The 14,676-nt window shown below is 41.4% G+C and overlaps 1 protein-coding gene across 1 annotated transcript in view; it reads left to right on the forward strand.

Moving 5' to 3' along the window:
- The first annotated feature begins 237 nt into the window (after positions 1-237).
- LOC133007925 (seizure 6-like protein) overlaps positions 238-14,676 on the forward strand; it is a 55,268-nt gene continuing 40,829 nt past the window's right edge. The window contains exon 1 of the mRNA XM_061075765.1: positions 238-337. Within this exon, the coding sequence (XP_060931748.1) occupies positions 238-337 (100 nt within the window). The remainder of the gene's footprint in view (positions 338-14,676) is intronic.

Raw genomic sequence — 14,676 nt, forward strand, 5'->3', positions numbered from 1 at the left:
AGAGAGAGAGAGAGAGAGAGAGAGAGAGAGGACAGCAGAGTCCGCGGAGGAGAGAAGGACAGCTCGGAGGCAGAAGGCAGGAGGAGCTCCCTGCAGTAAGGAGGATGCCGCTCTCACACGCGGACAGTCTGTGATCCGGACCACCTCGTTACCCGTCGGCTTCTATCTGACCGACTGACCGCAGACCAGCCCCGTCCTCCGCTCAGCTCCCTCTCATCTGGACCGGCTGCTGTCGCCATGCCACCGGCCGCCAGCTCGCTCGGGCACCGGCTCCGCGACACCCTGCCCGCGGTGCTGTGGGTCGGGCTGCTGTGGAGCTCCAGCGTCTCGGCAGCAGGTACCGTGTCCTTCATGTGTGCTGTGTCCGTGTCATGTAACCTTCCTCCGGCATGCTTTTCTCTCACTCTACCCCCTCTCCTCCTCGTGTCTTCTGTCTGAGCAGCTTGACTTCACTGTTTCTATGCGCTGCGAAAACAACTCGTCTTCCTGGGCATCCCTGTCTGTAGGAGAGAGAGAGATAGAGAGAGAGAGAGAGAGGGAGGGAGGGAGGGAGGGAGAGAGAGAGTGTGTGAGGCGGTGTTTGAAGTCCTGAAATAAACGTTGTTGCGGGCTATTTACTGAGGGAGTTTGGCTCAACAGTCCAGGCTGCACGCACACCGAGTCCGTGTGGATCGGAGCCCACCCGCGTGCGTGGGAGAGGCTCGATCAGGCAGAGAGAGAGAGAGAGAGAGAGAGAGAGAGAGAGAGAGAGAGAGAGAGAGAGAGAGAGAGAGAGAGAGAGAGAGAGAGAGAGAGAGAGAGAGTTATAGTTTCACATGCGTGGGATGCAGGAGGGGAGGGGGGGGATTCCACTGGTTCCAGCATCAGAAAGTTGACGTTTGAAACGTGCAGCCAATCAGAGTGCTGGCAGAGATGTTGCAGATGATGATGGTGGTGGTTGTGAGGATGATGATGATGATGAAGTTGATGATGATGATGAAGATGATGAAGATGATGATGATGATGATGATGATGATGATGATGATGATGATGATGATGATGATGATGGTGGTGGTGAGGATGATTATGGTGGTGGTAGTGAGGATGATGATGGTGATGATGATGATGGTGATGGTGGTGGTGAGGATGATGATGGTACTGATGTTGGTGGTGAGGATGATGATGATGATGATGGTGATAATTGTGGTAGCAGTGAGGATGAGGATGATGGTTGTGATGATGAAGATGATGATGATGATGATGTAGGTGGTGGTGAGGATGATGATAGTGGTGGTGATGGTGGTTGTGAGGATGATGAAGATGATGATGATGATGATGATGATGATGATGATGATGATGGTGGTGGTGAGGATGATTATGGTGGTGGTAGTGAGGATAATGATGGTGATGATGATGATGGTGATGGTGGTGGTGAGGATGATTATGGTGGTGGTAGTGAGGATGATGATGGTGATGATGATGATGGTGATGGTGGTGGTGAGGATGATGATGGTACTGATGTTGGTGGTGAGGATGATGATGATGATGATGGTGATAATTGTGGTAGCAGTGAGGATGAGGATGATGGTTGTGATGATGAAGATGATGATGATGATGATGTAGGTGGTGGTGAGGATGATGATAGTGGTGGTGATGGTGGTTGTGAGGATGATGAAGATGATGATGATGATGATGATGATGATGATGATGATGATGGTGGTGGTGAGGATGATTATGGTGGTGGTAGTGAGGATAATGATGGTGATGATGATGATGGTGATGGTGGTGGTGAGGATGATGATGGTAGTGATGTTGGTGGTGATGATGATGATGGTGATAATTGTGGTAGCAGTGAGGATGAGGATGATGGTTGTGATGATGAAGATGATGATGATGATGTAGGTGGTGGTGAGGATGATGATAGAATTAGAAAATGACCCGGCGGTGATGCCATCCCAGTTATCTGGACATGACACATTTAGTTGTTTTTCACAGGATGCCTGTGTTGTAAGCTGCTGAATCTTGTCATCATCGATCAATGTGCCAGCAGCGCTCCGTGAATGTTTGAATTATTAGAGTACATCAAAATGTGATTAACGGCAGTTTGTCACTCGAGCAGCAGTCCAATAACACAAATACATTAAGTTCAGACTGAAAGCAAAGCACTGATGATTTTTTAATGATTACATGAAACAACTTATTTAATCAGCACAATTAATCTCAACAGAACAATCCATCAAATAATTGCTTCAGCTCTTGTGGACATCAAGAGGGGCTCCACTACTCCTGCACTGGATTCATTTGGTCTTCACACACGTAAAGGAAACGATCCAGAGTGACTGTGTTTACCTCAGCAACAAGATTCAGCAAAACTGCTGCAGAATTTTCAGAAATTTCTGCAAAGGAAAATGCAAATGAATGTTCGTGTCCATCCAGCTCCTGTTGTGTAAATATGAGCCAAGCGGTTGATGGAGACAAACAGAGCTGCCGCATAAGAGGAGGACACAGCGAGAAGAGCTGAATAAATGAGCTGCAGTCAGAGCTCAGACAGTGGAAAACATTTCTGTTAGGGGTCCGTTTCCTTATCCCTCCACACACACCTGAAGTTTTATTTTGCTGTTTCGAGTCACATATGTTTAATGCACATAGTGTTTATTCACTAAGTCTGCTTCAATTTCACTTTGTCGCATTTTGCTTTTATCGATTTCTCACACTAAAAATGTGCGTTGACCAGATGGATGTAAGGAAACCCACTGATATCAGCTTCCCCTGTTTTCCTGATACAGCTGCATTCAGTTGCTGCCAACTGAGCCTTTCCTACTACATAAAATGAATTTTACTGCTGTGAAGTGGTTTAACCCTATGAACTGTTGGGTAACAAAATAAACGGCAATGGATCATACTGTGTATAGCCCCCTTTCCAGTGGTCAAAAAACCACGAACATCTGGCTTTTGTCTCCATTGGTAATGGATAAAATCAACATTCACTCCCTGGTGAACTGACTCTGCAGTAGACTCAGATTTTTATCGGTGCCGGTCAGCAGTGATTGAAACATGTAATCCAGGTTCATGTTAACTCTTCTTCTTCCTTTTTTTGGCAATCTACACAATGACGCTGCACCTTTAATGGCGTCACGTTAAGATGCATATTGAACCTTTTAGCAATCTTAAGTTGTTAAGACAATGTTGGGTGGGAAAGAGGGATGGAAATATAAGATGCAATAGTGCAACCCTTGTTACATTGCCACTAGTTTCCATGGTGCTTTCTTCAGTTGTGTGTTTCCCGCACTAACACGCTGATTTCTGGCATTTGTGACATTGAACTTGACTCAGCAGTGAAAAAAAACGGAAAGGCAAACTCGTCTACTGGTGGGAAAAGAATGAACTGCCTTTTTAAGCCAGATTACCTGCATGAGCCTGCTGAATTTGATGTAAAAGAGGTACAGCAGTGTCACTATCCTGGGAGAATCGCATCCTTCTTAAAAGTAAATGAGCTGAGAAGCAGTTTGCAGCTTTCTGATGACACATTTTCAGGCCAATGAAACAGCTTTATATACTCTTTAGCTTTAACACACAATATGTATTTTCTGCCACTACGGGATAGTGTGGGATCATGGGAGTTGTTGTGGTCAGCTTTTCCTGGTTAGGATTATTTTCAGAGGTTCCAGAAACAAACTGATTGAATCCAGTAAAAAAACACTGAAAAAGCAGCTTCACATTAAAAATCTGTGTTTTCTCTAAGACTGCAGGATGTCTCACATGGGATGTGAGCTGAGCTGCTGCTCACGTTTCCTCACAAAAATCCTTCATTCAGTTAATATGTATAATTAAAACCCACCAAGATCTAAAAAGCAAATCACACAAATTTAGCTTAAAACTGTCAGACAAACACAACACAAACACAACACAGAGGGGATAGTGATGATCTACTGACAGGTGACCAAATGAAATACTCCATTACTTTGATGAAAATAACAGATTTCTCCAGGTATGAAAATTACTAAAAAACTTTGGAATAATGTAAGTACACAACTCAACGGCATCAGACAGGTCCAGTTGTTTTAATACAGTTAATGAAAAGTTACGCATTTCTCCATTTTAGAAGCAGAATAATTATTTCAAATCATGAAGGATCATTTACTAATTCATACTAATGGTTCAATTAACCAGATTTGGAGAACTGTGCTTTCCATTGGACAGGGCTGGAAGGAAATGTAAAAAGTAATGACTAAAACTATAAAGGTTGCAGAGTAAAAAGTACATGTTTACCTCATGAGCAAGTGGGTTGAAGAATAAAGTTACATGAAATACTATCTACTTTGGTTAAGTACATTTACCACACCATTGTACTAAGAACAGTGCTTGAGTAAATGTACTTGCTTATAACATGTCACCACTGCAGGACGATTAATGGAGAAAATTAGATGAAACTTGCAGTCTCTACTTTCTCTCTTACCATGCTGGTTTTAGATAGTGGAAGAGCTTAAGATTAATTATAATTATCATCAGTAAAAAATGAGACGTTATTCGAAGCTGATCTTTTTTGAACATCTTGTTCCTGCAGATTTCATCACTTTCTCCCTTTGATTATATCAAAAAATATCCAAAGGCGACAGTTGGTCTCACAGAGCTGCCAAATGTCCCGTGACTGTTAATGAGGGTTTCCCGACTGAGCTCTGCTTCGTTCATTAACCCATCAGACACACAAACACACGTTAGCATGAATTCATCAGCCTGTTCCCAGCAGGCTTCAGTCTTCTCGTTAATCCTAGTGTCACTCCCCTCTTTTTCTGTGTTATGTGCACGAATGTTCGATCTGTTAGTGTAGCTTCTGACGCACACACACACACACACATTCACACGAACACACACACTGTATGCGCTGGTTCACTATAGTTTCATCTCACCGTGAGTGTCTTTGGTTAATGAGATCCCCCAGCAGAGATGTAATGTCACTGAACAGGTTTTTGATTGTGTGTTTGTGTGTGTGTGTGTGTGTGTGTGTGTGTGTGTGTGTGTGTGTGTGTGTGTGTGTGTGTGTGTGTGTGTGTGTGTGTGTCAATGCATGTGTGTTTTTTTAATCGTGCCTGTGTGTGAAGACAGGCCTGATCTGTGCATGGTCTAATTTCTCGGGGTGAGAGCGATAATCTGCTAGAAAGACAGCTTGACATCTGAGCGGAGATTCAAGAGCTCCGACTGAGAAGCAAGACAACTGCAGCGCTGCTTTATAGACCTGCACTGCCTTTGTTTTGTTGTACAAATATCAATGAGGCATGTCCGCTTAATTTAAAAAAATATAGATCTTCTCTTCTCTTCTCTCAAAAACCCATCCATCTTGTAATTTGCCTTTCTCTTCTCATCACATCACCTCTCCTGTTTCCTCTTCAGCTTCCTTCCTCCGCTCCTCTTTCAGTCATCCTCTTTCCTATTACTTGTGAATGCGAAGAGAGAGAAAAAAGAACTGAGGGGGAGACAGAGGAGATTGTTTCTTATGGTTGAATAACCCTGTCCTTATTATACAACTAGATCCTCGGGCTTCAGAGTTTTGAGAATATTGTGTCAAGTAAGCATCAGAGAGCCACACAGAATGGGAGAAAGTAAGGCTAAAAGAACATGAAAGGAAGTTTGAGAAAGAAACGCAGCAGAGAATATGAAACAGTACGGGTGTAGTGCAAGGCTCCTGTTCCTGTTGAGAAATATAGAAATTTGCATCGGTGAGTTGTCAGGAAAAGTCCGGAAATAGAATATTTGCCATTTCTATTGTCATGTTAACATTCACACATTTTTCAAGCACTTATAAATCAAGTCATCCCAAACAGAAGAACTAATAAAATGAGCAAAGTTGACAACTCAATTTGTGCATTGAACAACATGCAAAAAAACATTCCATCTCAAAGGCTGCACGTAGCCTTTGGGCAGCACAGTGAGTTAATGATATCATGTTCCTCTTTTTTTGATTTTATTGGCCGGTGGCAACCAACCTCGAGGTGCAATACCGCCATCTGCTCTTCATGATTTTTTCTACCTAGCTAACATTTACTAGTATAGATGAAAGGGCGGAAAAACATCCTTTCGTTCATAGATGAAAGCTAGCCTAGCAACATTTTCATTACCTCGTCTATTGAGCTGCTTTCAGACATATACTGAACTTTGGAGATCCACGCTACCTTTTTCCGGAGGAGCCAGAGCAAGAGCGCAGCAGGTGATCCGCTCTAGAATTGACAGCAAGCCAAGGGGGTTGCTGATGCAGTTTCTAACAAGTAAAGTACACAAAAACTAAAAAATGTAGACGAAAAAAAATATCTCTAGATGAACAGCACCATACAGGCACCAGCAAAGATGTCACGATGTCAAGAGATCTTTTGGTCGACACCTGTGTCGCCTGGCATAATGTCTTATCTCTGCCTGATGCCCTACCCCTTATCTGAATCCTACCTAGGATTTGTTTCTGTTATGAACACATCTGATCCTGCTGCGTTGTTTTGGTGTGAAAAAAAACCTCTGGAGGAACCTTTCTGGAGTTCCTCCGGAGGTCATGGCTGAAAATGACTTTAGATGAGCCAGATGCCTGCCTGTAAGCTTCTCCTCAGAATGGATGTTTCCTATGAAGCTTCATTTAATCACCAAGTCAACAACAGTAAATTAAATCATTCAAAAGCATGTGCTGTTTAATCCCGCATTTATCCCAACCTACTACATTCATTCATTCATTGTGTCTCTGTAGCCAACTACTGAGCTACATGGTCCTGAAATCGACTCGTCTGCCTAACTCAACTTATCAACCAAACAACTGGATCCAAATGTGTGCAAAAGGACATTAATGGGAAACAGAGCAACCTCTCCTTCCCTCTGCACCATTGAGAGTTCACTGATGTTCACATGGGTCCTTGTCCTTTCGTTATCGTCTTTGGGTTTATCTGTCTATATCTATATCTGTCATCCGAATTTGTAGTGCTACTGTAAAAATGATTGCAAGTGTAACGTCAAGTTAGATAGCGGTGTCAGCATTTTCAGTGTTCAACAGTAGTTATTTTGTGGCGGTGTATGTTATATTCATGTAATTTCGGTAACATGCAAAGTTAGCACTGCATCAGGCCATTCCATTATAAGCATTTGTGTAGACAGTGTGGGGACACACACATGCGCACACACACACACACACACTGTAGTTTTTCCTTACTCTTGTTGAGGATTAAAAAACCTATGAAACATTAAGCTAGGCATACACTGTACGATTTAAGTCATTTTTTGCCCCAATTTCAGCTTCGTTGTGCGTCGTTTACCTTGCAGTTTTCAGGGAAGCGAACACCAATTTATTACTCCTGACCAACCGTCGTAAGCTCAAATAAATTTCCGACATGTCCAAAATTTTGGTCGGCTGACTTTATCAACTCGCTGTTGAAGCAGAGCCACTAGTCGATTCCCTTAATCTCTTTTTTCCTGACTGCGCCTGCGGGTACCATGCAAAACGCAGTCCAGTGTGCAGGGAGCGTGACTGTGCACATTTGGTAAACTGGTGACAGGATGCGCCTGGCATATCAGTTAACATGGAGACATTGAGAGATTGAGATGTACTCAGTGTGTTAGCGGCAGGGATTAACCAACCATTGTATTGAACTTCCCCGATTCTTCCCTTCAAGGAAACATCATTTTGTAAGGGCTGAATGCGCTAGTCATTGAGAGAGAGAGGGGTCTGTCACAAAGTAAATTCATCTGTGTTGTTTTCCTATTTTCTTGTATACTATGGCACCACACCCCTATAAATGATGATGTCACATTGGACAGCATTGTTGGTCTCAGTCTAATAACTTGGTTGTGTCTCCTGAATCACATGGTTTATAAATTGAGCTTTGTTTGAAACCTGTACTTTTTAAACATGGAAGAAACTGATACCATTTAAACTAAAAATCCACATCTACTTTTTTGTCATTTATGTCCGTTCACAATCAAGCTTGTGACCTATAAATATAAAGAGAAACCCAACAGTTCCCACAATGAGCAGCAAATTTGTATTATTTACATTTGTATGATACTTGATCATAACAAGTGCCATCAGAACAACATAGACACAGCAGGTAGAAGAAAAGAAAGAGGTTGCTATAAGACAAAAGCAGAGAGGAACGAGCAGAGACGAAAGGAAAGTCCCTAAACCATTCATCATGGTCATGGAACGATTCTCATTGTGGTAAATATTGAAAAACTCATCACATCTTGTCTGAGCTTCAAACAACCTCAATCTTTCTTAGACCAATTAACGTAAAAGGGCTATTTTTAATATAGGAAATCCAATAAAAAGACCAAAACCAACAATAAATATGTCCCAATAACAACTATTGCCTGTGGACTCAAAACCTGTGATTCATCTTATTACTCTGAGTCACTCAGCTCCTTTGTTTCACAAAACCATTAAAAACACATGAGTGAGCCACACTGTTGTACTTCCTTCATCACCATCAATACACACACACACACACACACACACACACACACACACACACACACACACACACACACACACACACAAGCAGTAGTTTATGTTAACTCAGTCCCACACACACCGTCCTCCTGCCACAAATAACCAACACAGCATCAAATGTGGATGAATTCTTTGCTAAAAATAGTCCTGAACAAATACACCTTCCTCTTCTCTTTCTTTGATAAGACCTACAGTGCACTGTTTGAAATTACAAATGGAAATGGGTTGTGTAGTAGTAGTGCATTTTCTTTTAAAAGGTTACTCAATGTCAGACGACCCAAATATCAGATTTCATGAAGCTCTCAAATGCACCAGGGAGAGGCTAGAAAATAGTGGCTGCTCAGAACATTACCACCACGTGACAGGAGAACTAAGCAAAGGGAGCGAGTTTCAAGTCTCTGCAAGTTTATCTCTGTTTTGTAAATGAAACCAGCTGCTACCTGGAAGGTAGAAAATCCATTTGAAATGTGTCGTGTGCCTGGAAAAATTATGGCATTAATTATGAATCACAAACTGTTGGTAGTTACATGGCTAAATAAATGCATTGTAAAAGTCAGCAGTTTTATTTGGGATGGGGGGTATTTTTCCTCACATCTCTTTGCAGTGTATTTGGCTGTGTGTGTGTGTGCTTGTGTGTGTTTATCCTTGTTTGTGTGTGCTGCAGCTGGAGGAGTTTAGGCGGAGCACAAGCTGCTATCTCAAATAGCCCCTGCACTCATTAGAGCTGTAGGTGAGAACTGTAGCATCTCGGCCTCTCTCACACGCTGACATACGGTCTGGGGCTTCCGCAACAAACCTAAAGGAGAAGACAGCATTCCAGAGAAATAGTCAAAGGTGTGTGTGTGTGTGTGTGTGGTGGAGGGTGGGAGCTGGTGTGGGTTGGTGCTTCGTGCCTCCCCTGATGCCGCTCTGCCGCTCTGCATGGTGTTGACATCAAAAGAGGATGCCTGAAGCAGAGCCGTCTCACTGCCAGTGGTGTCTCCTTTAACAGGTCTGCTTAGACCTTAGTGACACAGACTAGTGCGGCTTTTCGGCAGAGTTTCAATGTGTGTGTTTGTGCTGTGTTTGCTCTTCAGTTTGCAGCTCGCCTCAGTATCCAGGATTATCCGCTGTAGGATGCCTGCAGGATTGCACTGGTGCTTCCGATGCATTTCTACAATAGAAGCAATTAACCCAGGCTTAACTTTGAGAATGTCTGTTTTAAGAAATGCATCTATGTGTGTGTGTAGTTGAGACTAAACCAAATCAGGTGTTTTTATCCTTCTCAAAGCTAGTATGTCAAAGCATGCCTAGAACAAGTTTTAAGTGTGGGCTTAAAACACATATAAATAAATAGGCCAAACATCATCTGGTCTGGAGGGTATGTGGAGAAATTAATGTGAGCTTGTCTAGGCACATGTTTTCTTTATTCTTTCAGTTACTTGGTCTTTACAGCCTTTGGTCAATTTTGTTTTGTTTTTCTAATGCCTGTACATTTTCACACCTCCAGACACCCTACATATTACTCACCAACTAACTACACATATTAGTTAGCTCTCAAATACATTAAAATATCAACAATAATATACTTCACAGAGTCATGTACAGCTCTTGGTTCTGTCCACACCAGATATCTTGGTGCACATTGTAGGCACCACTGATACTGACATATCTCATTAAGTTAATAATGGCCAATATAATTACATACAGACAGTCCCCTGGTTTGATGTCAGGGTCCCTGATGAGCCATGGACAAAAAAGGAGAATCTCTTATTCAAATTCTTGTTGAAAAATAATTTTCTATTTCTTCAAGTTTGATCTATATTTAATGCCCGATTCTTCAGGTACTTGGAAAGTACATTGAAAATATTGTTCATTTTTGCTTCACGTCCAAAATGATGGATTGTGATCCAAAGAGAGATTTGATATGGTTGTCTGGGATTAGAGTGGCAATTTGGATTTTCAGTCTGACTGAGTTACACACACACACAAACTCACCCTGACTCTTTGCCTTGTCAAACTCACTCAGCGCAGACTGGCACAATCAAGTGTGTCTGCAGCCAAGGCTTTTAAAGGTTAATATTTCAGTTCCCATTTGCCTCAAAGCTTATTCTAAGCCACCGCTCTGCTTCGTAGTCTAACTGCCTTTGATGCGGGAATCCCACTCAAGTAGGTCTGTTGAAGAATTCGACAAACTGCGTCTGTGTGTGATAATCCACACCGCACGCTGCTTAGGGCGACGTTGATAGCTGCGACTGTCATGCTGTCGAGTCAGTGTGTTTGTCTTCCCCGTACCTCGACTGGAATCGGCGAGAGAGCTGAGTATTGTGGGATAGAAATAATGTCTGGGTGTTTTTTTCACTGGGATTGCTTCCAGTCTGGGCCGCGGCTTTCGGTGTATCAACACTGCTCCGCTCTGCTGCCTGGTCATGGGGGAATTGATTGATTGATTCCTGTCATGGGGTGTGCACTGTTCTCGCACCAGCAAAGCTCCTCCGAGCTGTTGAGAGATTTATGGTCCAACGGTTTTGAAGGAGGATGTAGGTTGAATTTAAAACCTATGGAGATACAAAGTATTCATCTAGACCTCAGCATCCCGCAGAACCAGGGCTGCCAGTCATGCTCTGGAGAGGAGGACAGTCTGAGCTGCTGTTACAGATCCACTGAAACTGACGGTTCCCTCTTATGTTCTTATGCCCCAAAAATCATTAAAAATCTCAGTATGACTGAGGCTCTGCTACTGCAGCTCAGGTATCCTGAAGACTCTTTATAGGAAATATCTGAAATCACACTTTTGTTAAACTGTACTTTTCTCTTCCTCTTGCATGTTTTTGGGGTTTATAAATAAATATATATACATATATATATATATGAGATTTTTAAGTTATCATATCGAATGAGAAAATATCCAGTATACGGTATTTCACCATCAATATAATTGAATTATTTTTAAAAAAGTATGTAAAACATTAAAAGTAATCAAGGCATAAAGATGTATCATGTGACTTGTATATAATGCCAAAATAAAGGTTCATAAAAATAAACTAAGCATCAGGTTTTCCATTTTAATAAGAACACCAGCAGTCAAAGCTACAAAGAAGTAAAGGAAGGTAAATGAATGACGCTGAGGCAGTCGATGACGGCAGTCGTATTTTACTGTTGAGGTGAACGTAGTAATGGAATGTATCAACATGCTTTTTCTAGTCTTATAGACCACTCAATGCACTTTAATGTACAAGTCACCTTCATCCACACTTACATACACTTGCACTTAGGGCAGTTTAGGGTTCAATGTCTTGCCCAAGGATCCTTCAGTATGTGGACTGGAGGAGCCTGGGAATCAAATCACCAACCATCTGGACGACCCACTCTCACAATCTCCCAAGCCATAGCCCAAAACCTTGTCACCTATTGTGTACTCAACTGTAATAAGTATTATCTTCGGAATGGATTTATCTGCTGATAATTGCCTTTATGAGTTATAACGTTTAAAGTAAGTTATTAAATTTCTTAAAGTTCTTAGAACAATTATCCAAATAGTTGCGACGATAGGACCTACGCACACATAAGCCTGTGATCTGGGAAAGTTTGTCTGTATATGTATAGGCTCAGATCAGGGTCAGATGTGTGTCTTTAATCAGAGGTTATGGACCAGAGAGAAAATGCAGAAAAAGCTAGGATCCATGATATGGAAAATCATTTTGATGGTGCATTTTATGGTCGACGTTTATATGTTTTACATACATTTTTACCAGGTTAACGTAGTGACATATATAGAGGGATGATGTACTCCAAGGTGGTACCACATACTTGGAGTGTATCCTGCTTCAGTAGCCACTTTGTTTCCATTTTCATTTTCAGGATTTCCAAGGTAATCCTGTGATTTTACTTTCTTTTGACTAAAACTCTATTGGACTGATCCCTTAAGTCCACAAGGTAAAGCTCATCAATATTAGCCTTTTACCTTTGGCTTATGTAATACCAGGTTTGGCTACTCAGCCCTTTATGACGTTATTTTTCTTATTCATTCTGTGTCTGACAGTCTTTTGCAATGCATTTATTGTACAAGTTCATGTGTATGCACAATACAATGTATCAGACAGCACTGTAATAAACTTTTGTGATTTGTAATTTCACTGTTGCTCAGGAGCATCTATGTCTCTTCCCTATCAGTTGTCACTAGATGAAATGTTACACAGCCTTTCACATCAATTTACAAAGCATTACCATTTTAGAAGGTAGAATCAATCTCTGTCAACTGGATGTGCATAATCCATGCACCCAACATAACAATCATATGTTTCTGCGGTAAGGGCCGAGCATCTGCACCAACCCTCATTGTTTCCAGCTTTAATTTAAATTGTTCTTGACATCTGTGATTTGATACATGGCTGCTGAAAAACATTAACAATAGATTACATAAATCATCATATACATGCTAATGTGTTCATCTGGTTCGAACTGTTATCATCACCTATAGCCTGTTTCTTGCTTGTGGTTCTCCTAGACTGCGATCAATTTTTTGTCAGACAAACTGTCGGTTGATCATTTACTCACAAAGGTCTGGATGGGAACAAAGCTGCTGGGCATTTCTGAAAAACACAGCAGGTCATCTATCGATGATAAGGTCAGGTTTTGATTGATGTGAGTGTTTTTTATTTATTTATTTGTTTTTGGGATCACTGTGAAAATGGCTTCTCACTTGAACATCCTATAAAAATAGTTTAATGGATAGAAACAACGTCAACTTGTTCTCTTCAGAAATATGTGAATCCTCTACTTTTAGAGCACATTTACTATTCTATAGTGTAAAAGCTAAAGCAATGCACTCAGGTTTGCATTTTTAAAGCTGAATCACACAGTAGAAAATAATCCATACTTCAAAAGATCAACACTACTGTGTAATACCAAGTTTTTGACACACAATAGTGCATCTCAGTTGTGTTGTTTTCTGCCTTATAATTTATTGCTGAATGTTCTCAATGTTGACATTTGGGTCATGGGCACCCTGAGGGTCACGCTGAAAGCATCCCTCCTTTATTCCTCGACTCTTCTCTACTCTCCTCTCAGCTCTGCTCTCTGCCTCCTTTAACAGCAGATGTGCCTGGTGAACAGATACATCCACCTTTTCTTTTATTCATGGATTAAAAGCACTGAGCCCACATACCTGTGACAGTCCCAGACACACACACAAACGCACCCACACCCACTCACTGTGTGAGCTATAGGGCTGGCCTGAGAGCCTCAGCGCCCTGACTGTTGCCTGGGTAATCTATGTTCAAATCTATATCATTGAATGCTGCATCTTTTTTAAAATGATAAATATACACACAGTTGCAGTGGGATGTCTAAAAAGCACACAAGCTTGTCTCTGTGATCTGCCGTCTACGGAGATCCATCTAAAAGGAAGGGGATGCTTGTTCTATTTTATTAAAACACAACTATATCAAATAGGGCTGGCAAGACATCAGTATCAATCAGTTGTGTAATTTTATAATAGGTTTTTTAGTATATCTTAATACACATTTTGCCTTAATTCTTGTTATCAGAATATACAATTAAGTACCATGCAATGCAGTGTGATTATCTATATTGTGGTATGGACATTTGAATAAGTTATAACTCAGCCTTAATGTCAAAGTAAAAGCCTTGAGATCAGTTTCATAAGGATTCATTTAGAACAGTGATCACCAACCTTTTTAATTCCAAACTTAAGGCAAGATCTACCACCCTGATATCTTCCAAGACACCCGGCTAGGAGGGTCATACTTGCTCTTTTTTTGCAATTTCTGTTAAAAGCTGAATGTACGAGCATAAATACACACAAGAAAGGCAGCTGTGCAACTTTATCTATTCAATGCACAATATTCACATTGATATCAATTCATATTTACAGCATCTGTTAAGTGCACAATATTTAGCTTGAGTTCAACAATATGTTCTGCAGAGGAGCTGCTACTGCAGCACAATGTTTTACATATACCTTGAATATGGCCGCAGCCAGTGAGTCTAGAGAATTTCGGGCATGGACAGTGAAGACTGTGAGATTGACCCGTAGATTGCGATCGACGGGTTGGGGACCACTGATTTAGAATATAAGAAAAGATGTTAAATATCCCTTGTACATTCAAGGGTCTTTTGCAAAATATAGGTGACCAACTACCAATAGATGTTAGCAGGAGTTAGAGGCCACCAGCGGATGTAAGAGACATAACTTCAGTTGTGCACCTTAGCTTCATCAA

This window comes from Limanda limanda, chromosome 1 (genome assembly GCF_963576545.1).
Source record: "Limanda limanda chromosome 1, fLimLim1.1, whole genome shotgun sequence".
Taxonomy (NCBI): Eukaryota; Metazoa; Chordata; class Actinopteri; order Pleuronectiformes; family Pleuronectidae; genus Limanda; species Limanda limanda.